This window comes from Chiloscyllium plagiosum, chromosome 5 (assembly GCF_004010195.1).
Source record: "Chiloscyllium plagiosum isolate BGI_BamShark_2017 chromosome 5, ASM401019v2, whole genome shotgun sequence".
In the NCBI taxonomy this organism is placed as follows: domain Eukaryota; kingdom Metazoa; phylum Chordata; class Chondrichthyes; order Orectolobiformes; family Hemiscylliidae; genus Chiloscyllium; species Chiloscyllium plagiosum.
Genome location: NC_057714.1, coordinates 121,074,963 through 121,084,537, shown reverse-complemented (window position 1 = coordinate 121,084,537; position 9,575 = coordinate 121,074,963). Strand labels below are relative to the sequence as shown.

The following is a 9,575-nucleotide window of genomic DNA, read 5'->3' as shown; positions in this document are numbered from 1 at the left end:
GTTTCGGGCATGAGCCCTTCTTCAGGAATGAGGAATGTGTGTCCAGCAGGCTAAGATAAAAGGTAGGGAGGAGGGACTTGGGGGAGGGGCATTGGAAATGCGATAGGTGGAAGGAGATTAAGGTGAGGGTGTTAGGCCGGAGTGGGGGTGGGCGCGGAGAGGTCAGGAAGAAGATTGCAGGTTAGGAAGGTGGTGCTGAGTTCGAGAGTTGGGACTGAGACAAGGTGGGGGGAGGGGAAATGAGGAAACTGGAGAAATGAGTTCATCCCTTGTGGTTGGAGGGTTCCAGTAGGAATGGTACTATAGTTCTCTACCGTGAAAACTGAGGCAAAGTATTGATTTAGCTTCTCTGCCATTACAGTGTTCCTCACTATTAATCCTCCAATTTCATCTTCCAAGAGACCAAACATGCACCTTAGCAACTCTTCCCTTTTATATTCCTTTAGAAGCTTTTGCCGAACTTTTTGATATTTTGTGCTAGTTTTCTTTCGTAATTTACCTTAGCTCTTTTAATGAACTTTTTAGGATCCCTTTGTTTATGTTTGAAAGTATCCCAACCTTTCAGCCTGCCACTGGCCTTTTCAATATGGTAGTTTTCGACTTTATATTATCATTGACCTCCTTGTTTAGCTGTAAATGGTTTCACCCACCTCCACCCCCCTTCCGTCTTTCTTTCTCACTGGGATACATTTTAGTTGTAAAGAATTGAGTAGCTCCTTAAACATGTACTACAGCTCATCCCGCTGTCTTACCTTTTAGCCTACCTGTCCAATCTACTCTGGCCAAATCTGTCCTTATGCCAATGTAATTTCCTTTGTTTAATTCCAAAGCACTATGGTGAGACTCCACTTTCTCACACCCAAACTGAATGTTGAATTCTATCATACTATGGTCACTACTCCCTAGAGGATCCTTAACTATGACATCAGCAATTAATCTCTCGTCATTACACAATACCAAATCCAGTGTAGCCTGCTCCCTGGTTAGGAAACAGTCTCTGTTCAATGAACTCTGCCTCCAGGCTACCCTCGCCAATTTGATTCTTCCAATTTCATGGGATTAGAATACCTGTCCGGTCTGAACTTGTATAACTAAGAGGCTTTGGTCCCTTTGTCTTTAAAGTAAATAATGTTAGTAAAAATTCGAGACCTATATGATCGAAAAAGTTAGAAATTATATGTGACTAAAGAAAGTATAGAGAATATTAAACTGATCTCGTGCAGCTGGGTCATGAGATTTCATTTACTATTGCCAGTTTTGACAGGTTTTCCACATTTATTCATGCAGGTTCATGGGAGCACCAATTTGATAGTTTGCTTCTTAAAGGGGGTGGTGGCCCTTTTTAATATGTATTTAAAAGGTACATGTTGGTGGGGGAAACTGATTGATATTCTAGAATCGATTCAGATCCTGAGAAACGGTTATTAAGGGCTGATTAATATTATAATCTTTCCAGAGCTGTGAGTGAGTTATGTTGACACTACGGAGGGGGTTGGCATTGTTCTGAGTATGTTACAGTATTAACGCTTATTCAGGAGTAGTCTTTGCTATAGAAACAGGTGTAAACACTACTTGCAGCATGAGGCTGATAAGAATTGAAAGGTGTAAAGAAACAGTAAGGTATTATAAGGGACATTCAATTTAGTTTATCTTGTATGAGTAAAATATACTTTAAAAACATGAATGAATGAAAATCTGATATAGTGACCATTGTGTGCTGTAGTAAAGCGAGATAGTAAAGTAAGTCAAAATATCATATCTCACAGTACTTAGGTATCAAAAACCCATTAAATTTAAGTCTGATGGTTTGGGACCAATCCTATTATAAGAAATATTGATGTGGTTCATGGGTATGAAAGAAGGGGGCGGTTGAACAAAGACCCCAGAGCAGAGCTAGCTGCCATTCACCAGAGCCAATGGCCCTCAGCTTAAGAGGGAGTCACTGGCTCTCACCATCTCCTTGACGTCTTAGAGAAAGCACCATCTGAACAACAACGGTACTGACGGCACAACTAGTTAATTCCTGACAGAAGAATTGACAGAGAAGGCACAGAACATTCCGGAAGGCACATAACCTGTCTGTAATTTCGAGAGACTAAATTCTATTTTTTTCATATGAGTGGGACTTACATTTATTGGAACAGCATACCATTAGAATCTTGCTTTATTTGGGAATAGTTAGTAGTTAGAAGGGCTTTATTCGGTTTGTTAATAGTTTAGTTAATTTGTTCACTGTTGGAGTTAGATAAATAAATTGTTACTTGTTGATTTTAAAGTGATTGTTTTAGAATTTGCTGAAAAGCAAGTTGTACCACGTTTCACACTCCGTTTACAGATTATAGAGCGAGCTGCTCCTCTTTGGGTGTTTTGGTTTCGGTTTCGGTTCTCAGAGAGAGGTCAACTTTTGCTTTATAACAATAGTTTTTTTTAATCATGAGATGTGGGTGTCACTGGTTAGACCAGCACTTATTCCCCGCCCCTAATTACTCTAAACTGAATGCCTTGTTTGCCCATTTGAGAGGTCAGTTAAGAGTCAATCTTATCACTGTGGGTCACATGTAGGCCAGACCAGGTAAGGATGGCAGATTTCCTTTCTTTAAGGTTATCCGTGAACTGGATAGTTGTCATGGTCACCTTGCTGACTCTAGCTTCCAATTCCACTTTTTATTGGTTGAATTTAAACTCCACCAGCTGCCATGGTAAAGAGCTGAGAATTGTGCAACTGGTGCAAAGAAACGTCACAGTCCTAGGGTTTCTACAACGTACAAAGAGGTTTCTTTCAGTCCATCATACTTATGCTGGTCATCAAACCATCTATTCTAATCACATTTTCCAGCACTATGCTGTGACATTGTAAGTAGCATCTAAATGCTTCTTAAATATCTTCAGGATTCCTCCATTTATCACCCTCTCAGGCAGGGAATTCCAGATTCCCACATCCTTTGAGTGAAAAATATTTTCCTCAAATCCCCTCGCAACCTCCTGCTCCTTTCCTTAAAAGTGGGCCCGCTGTCAGTCTTTGTTACCAGGCGAGCTGCTCCCTATCTCTGTAACCCCCTCCAACCCCTACCCCCCGCCCTATCTCTGTAACCCCCTCCAACCCCTACACCCCCTCCCTATCTCTGTAACCCCCTCCATCCCCTACACCCGCTTCCTATCTCTGTAACCTGCCCCAGTCCCTACACCCCTCCCTATCTCCTTAAGCTCCTCCATCCCTCCAATATACCAGGACTCCTCCTTCTGGCCTCTGAGCATTCCTGGCTCTGTCATTGAAGGCAGTACCTTCTGGTGTGGTCTGAAACTAGAATTCCTTCCCTACACCTTGCAGCCTCTATTTCCTGCTTTAGGGTGCTGTTTCGAATCTAATGAGGTAATGATTCATTACTATAGCATTCAAAAACGAAACTCGCAACAATTTCCTTGGGCAATGTACCAAACAAGTTTTAATATCTAACTAATTGAATGGCATTTCTTCCTGTGTGGTCCATCTTCCCTCTGACTCTAACCTGAAGTCTTCCCATGGAAACAGGCGTGACCTGTGTGTTATAACAGAAGCAGGAACATTAAAATAATAAAGATCACCTCATTTGTTATTTTGTGATTTGTTGCAGTGATGCTAGTTTGAGAGTTTGATCAACTCAAAAATATTCCCGACAGCCAGCGATTCCAGATTTTGGATTTCTGGATTTTGGATTTTCAAGAGTGGAGCAGCTTCTGCTGTGTGACTCAATGTCACATTTTGTTCAATGACACTTGTGTTAAGCACCTCTCGATGTTTAACTTTGTGAAAGGTGAGATGTAGAAGCTAGCTTCTGTTATAAACTCCAGGTTCAATGTTAAAAGGTCCTCCTGCCTGAAAAGGGGGGCCTATTTGACCACTCGATGGGGTGTCTGTTCCATTACCTGGTCTGGTCTACATGTGACTCCAGACCCACAGCAATGTGGTTGACTCTTAACTGCCCTCTGGGCAATTAGGGATAGGTAATAAATGCGGGCTGAGCCAGTGATGTCCACATCCATAGTTGATTAATAAATTAAAAAAAAAAGATTTGTGGGACAGTTTTGCAGTAATTGTCATGGCTTTTAATGATTTTAAAACGTGCGTTTATTAGTGGCAGAAGGTAAAAATATGAGGAGCACTCATTTAAGACAAAGATGAGGACAATTTTGTTTCTTTAGTCAGACAAAGGAGCACCAGTTTAAGACAGATTTTTAATTAGATTCCTTACAATGTGGAAGCAGGTCTTTTGGCCCAACCAGTCCACAGAAGAATAATCCACCCGGACACATTTCCCTCTGACTAATGCACCTAACACTATGGGTAATTTAGCATGGCCAGTTCGCCTGACCTGTACATCTTTGGACTGTGGGGACAAACTGGAGCAAACCCACGCAGACAACATGCAAACTCCACACAGACAGTCACTCAAGGCTGGAATTGAACCTGGGACCCTGGTGCTGTGAGGCAGTAGTGCTAACCGCTGAGCCACCGTGCCACCCCAAAGGAGATAAAGAGGAATTTCTTCTGTCAGAGGGCTGAGTGTTTGAAGCTCATGGAGAGCTGTAGGGGCAGAGTGCTTTAAGACAGGTAGATTCTTGATCAGTCTTGTGAAGTTGAGGGAAGTGAACATGAGGAATATTGGATCAGCTATGATCCTATTGAACATTGGAATAGGAATAAGCCATTCAGTCCCTTCTGTGTGTACCACAGTTCAATCAGATCAGGGCTGAACTGTGGCTGAACTCAATAAATCTGCCTATGGTCCCTATCCTTTACTACCTTTAACAAAAATTTATCTCTCAGATTTAACATCAACGATTGATCTGGCATCAACTGCTACTTGCGGAAGAGAGCTCCTCAGGACATTCATTCCACATACAAACCACTGTCTTAAAAAAAATTGCCCCTCTTTTTTAAAAAAATCTTTCGCCTCTCACCTTAAAAACATGCTCCCTACTGGGTCAAAGTGCTTCCCTACATCACTCCTGAACAGTCTAGCCCTCATTTTCAGACTATGTCCCCTGTTCTCGAAACCAGTGGAAATACCCTGTCTTTTCACGTTAATATCCCGAAGATTTCAATCAGATCACTCCCTAACCTTCAAAATGCTGACGTTTACCAGCCTAATTGGTATAATCACTTCCCTCAGAATGTGACCCCTGAGGTCCAAGTATCATTCTCGCAAGCCTACAATGTACTCCCTTCTATGCCAATATCCTTTCTCAAGTGTGGAGCCCATATCACTATAAGATACAGGAGCAGCATTGGGACATTCGGCCCAGTTGCTCTGCTATTCAATCAGAACTGATAAGTTTTGCAACCCAATTCCCCCGCTTTCTCCCTGTAACCCTTGATCCCCTTACTAATCAAGAACCTATCTATCCCAGTTGAGAGGAATGGGATTTGTTGGAGAGATCCCGACATCACAATGGGCCAAATGCCCTCCTGTTTGATTCACCGATTCCGATGGTGGCAAATGGAGCTCTCCCACCGAATGGTAAATCAGAATTGGGGATTGGATGGAGATCCGCTGGAGATCTGTCCAGCGGATTGGCGTTTGGGAATCTTCACCTTCTGACATGGAATATCCCACAAAAGAAAACAGACAGGAAACCTGTCTACTGGAAGGGGGAAACAAACAAAAATGGAAATTGTTGGAGAAACTCAGCAGGTCTGGCATCATCTGTGGAGAGAGAGAGAGAAAAACAGAGTTAATGTTTCAAGTCCGGTGACCCTTGTGCAGAACTGATAGCAGCTGGGGAAAGGTAGAGTTAATGCTGATGATGGGAGTGGGTGGGGGTGGGAAGGAGTGAGTGGATAGATGGAGAGGACTCATAATTAAAATATAAACATCCCCTTCCATGGTCTTTATGCACTGCCTATCCCAGATCCTGACATGAAGTGTTTTGCTTTCAATCAACTCTTCTTCAACTCCTCACAGTCTCCATGCTCATCTTTCTAACTTCTTGTCTTCACTGACTTACCACCCTTTGTTTGCCTCACTTTTCTATTCTTTCTTCTATTACCCCCACACTACCGCCTAGAACATGTGTGTGCGTGCGTGCATGCGTCACCCGAGTGGCCAGTGACAATAGAACATAGAGAAGGGCCACGATGTTGTGCCGAACATTTGTCCTAGCTTAAGCACCCATCCATGTACCTATCCAATTGCTGTTCAAAGGTCACCAATGATTCTGACTCTGCCACTCCCACAGGCAGCGCATTCCATGCCCCCACCACTCTCTGGGTAAAGAACCCACCCCTGACATCTCCCCTATACCTTCCACCCTTCACCGTAAATTTATGTCCCCTTGTAACACTCTGTTGCACCCGGGGAAAAAGTTTCTGACTGTCTACTCTACCTATTCCTCTGATCATCTTATAAACCTCTACCAAGTTACCCCTCATCCTTCGCCGTTCCAACGAGAAAAGGCCGAGAACTCTCAACCTATCCTCGTACGACCTATTCCCCATTCCAGGCAACATCCTGGTAAACCTTCTCTGCACCCTCTCCAAAGCTTCCACATCCTTCCTAAAGTGAGGCAACCAGAACTGCACACAGTACTCCAACTGTGGCCTAACCAAAGTCCTGTACAGCTGCAACATCACTTCACGACTCTTGAATTCAATCCCTCTGCTAATGAACGATAATACTCCATAGGCCTTCTTACAAACTCTATCCACCTGAGTGGCAACCTTCAAAGATCTATGTACATAGACCCCAAGATCCCTCTGTTCCTCCACCTGACTAAGAACCCTACCATTAACCCTGTATTCCGCATTCTTATTTGTTCTTCCAAAATGGACAACCTCACACTTGGCAGGGTTGAACTCCATCTACCACTCCTCAGCCCAGCTCTGCATCATATCTAAGTCCCTCTGCAGCCGACAACAGCCCTCCTCACTGTCCACAACTCCACCTATCTTCGTATCATCTGACAAGACAAGAAGATCTCAAGGGGTCTTGCCACAGAGATATCAGAACGCATAGTAAACAGTATACAGTGAGGCAGCCTCAAAGACTAGAAAATAACTGTTGGCCGTGCTGGAAGTTTTTGTTGCAAACGTTTCGTCCCCTGTCTAGATGATATCCTCAGTGCTTGGGAGCCTCCTGTGAAGTGCTTCTGTGGTGTTTCCTCCGGCATTTATAGTGGCCTGTCCTTGCCGCTTCCGGTTGTCAGTTTCAGCTGTCCGCTGTAGTGGCCAATATATTGGGTTCAGGTCGATGTGTTTGTCCATCAACAAACACATCGACCTGGACCCAATATACCGGCCACTACAGCGGACAGCTGAAACTGACAACCGGAAGCGGCAGGGACAGGCCACTATAAATGCTGGAGGAAACACCACAGAAGCGCTTCACAGGAGGCTCCCAAGCACTGAGGATGTCACCTAGACAGGGGACGAAACGTTTGCAACAAAAATTTCCAGCTCGGCGAACAGAACCACAACAACAGGGAGTGCAAGTGCCCACGTCCCATATGTACATGGTCCACGGACTCCACAGCACCACAGAACAAGCAGTTGGGCTGGGGGTCCGTGAACCACTGCAATCTGCGGTTGCAGGGGACTGCTGCGTGCAGCACCCTCCACCCCAAATCCCCGAGAGAAAGGGGGAGGACCCCTGCGTAGAGAGCCCTCCACTGGGGATCCCCACCTCCTGGTGGCAAATGGGCACGCCAAGGGGTGAGCTTTCTTATTGTATTTCTTCCTGGGCTCCCTCTCCACCTATCCTCAACCTCCCCCTCCCTCTGCCCCCGCCTTCTCACCATCTTTTCCGAGCGGCTATTAGTTCTGAAGAACTGAACTCGAAACGTTAACTCTGTGTTTTTCTCTCTCCACAGATGGAGCCAGACCTGCTGAGTTTCTCCAGCAATCTCTGTTTGTGTTTGTTTCGGATCTCCAGTGTTATAATAGAGAAGCCCAAATGAAAATGTACAACGGGGCTAAAGTGTGATTTGTTTGTCCCCACTGTGCAGGAAAGCCTTCGGCGGTTCCCAACATGGAGAGGAAACGACGGAGAATCGATGTCTGTCACAATGGCTTTGGGCAGCCACTGAGTAAAATGGCTCGGGAATCTCCGAGAGGGAACCCAGCTCCGCTCCGAGGTGGACACCCCAGGGATGGTGCGCTAGATTACCGCTCGTTCTTCAGTGACCTGGCGGACAGCGAGCGGCAGATGACTGTGGTCTCCTTCCTCCTGAGACACGGGGAGACATTGGCGGAGGTGCTGGACGGGATGGAGCTGGGAGACCAGGAGGTCCGGTTGGTGGTGAGGACCCTGACGATGGCTGCGGAGATGGCCAGCAGCCAGGAGGAAACCCGCTCCGTCCTGCATCCTGCTGTCCGCTCTGCGTTCCTGCTGAAGAGCTTGCTCCAGTCCATCGCTTGGCTGGATGGCTGTGGTGGGGAGGAGGTGGACCACCTGCTAGGCTTCCTCCGGCACCTCAGCCTGGCCTTTCCCGAGAGTATCAGGAGTCGGATCTCGGTGCCGGCCGACCTGCTCCGTTCCCGGCTCCGGCGCCTCCAGGGCCCGGGCTCCGAGCTCTCCTGGCCCAGGAAGAAGCAGCTGCAGGACCTGGAGCATTTGGTCAATGAGGCCTTCCCAGGAGGGGGCGCCGAGGGGCAAGGCCTCTTCAGCCAGCAGGAACAGCCCGGAGATTTCCGTCAGCTGTCCGTCTTCCCCAGCTCCCAAGATGTGGCGGGTGCCGGGGTGCCCACTCCGCTATCTCCCAACAAAGTGGAGGGGCCCTACCTGAGCGCCCAGGCCTACCTGGACACTCAGTTCCGCCTCCTGCAGGAAGACTTTGTCAAGCCGCTGAGGGAAGACCTGGCGGCCTATCTGGCCCCGAGAAGCCGGTTCCTGCAGCCCTCCCCCGGCCTCCGGGTCTACAGCAACGTCCAGGTCCTGCACCCGGTCTGCCTGTGGGAAGGGGTCATGTACAAGGCCCGCTTCGAGCAGCCCCGTCGTGCGGGCCGGCCAGCTCCCAAGCGGCTGCAGAAGGGCTCCCTGGTTTGCCTGCTGGCCCCTGATTGCCGGGAGATCTTCTTCGCTTCGGTCGCCAAGTCCGACGCCAAGTGCCTGGGCCAGGGGCTGCTCTACCTCAGGTTCTCCATCAACCACGCCGAGTTGGCCAAAGTGGTCTACGGGCACCGCTTCACCATGGTGGAGTCGCGGGCGTTCTTCGAAGCTTACCGCCACGTGCTGCTCACGCTGCAGGCCATCGATGGCAACCAGCTGCCTTTCCAGAGGTACATCGTCAAGTGTAAACCCTCGGTCCGACCACCCGCCTACCTCCGGCAACGCGGCCTCGCCCTCGATCTGCTGCCCCTGCTCAGAAACCTCAGGGCTGGGCTCGACGCTGAGGTAAGGTTTGTCTGGCATGAGGAAGGCCGTAGAAACAGGGGCATGAGAGCAGCATGAGGGCCCTCAGACCTGAGAAACCTGCTCTATCACACGATAAGATCATGGCTGATCTCTGACTTCAATTCCATTTTCCTGCTCCATCATCCCTCCCCTCTTGTCTCTCTCTCTCTCGCTCTCTCTCTCTCTCGCTCTCGCTCTCTCTCTCTC

General features: G+C 47.5%; 1 protein-coding gene across 1 annotated transcript in view; it reads left to right on the top strand.

Annotated features, from left to right (window-relative positions):
• Positions 1–9,575, top strand: part of LOC122550345 (NFX1-type zinc finger-containing protein 1-like) — a 57,031-nt gene that overhangs the window by 14,468 nt on the left and 32,988 nt on the right. The window contains exon 2 of the mRNA XM_043691073.1: positions 7,979–9,368. Within this exon, the coding sequence (XP_043547008.1) occupies positions 8,004–9,368 (1,365 nt within the window). The 5' untranslated portion in view covers positions 7,979–8,003. The remainder of the gene's footprint in view (positions 1–7,978; positions 9,369–9,575) is intronic.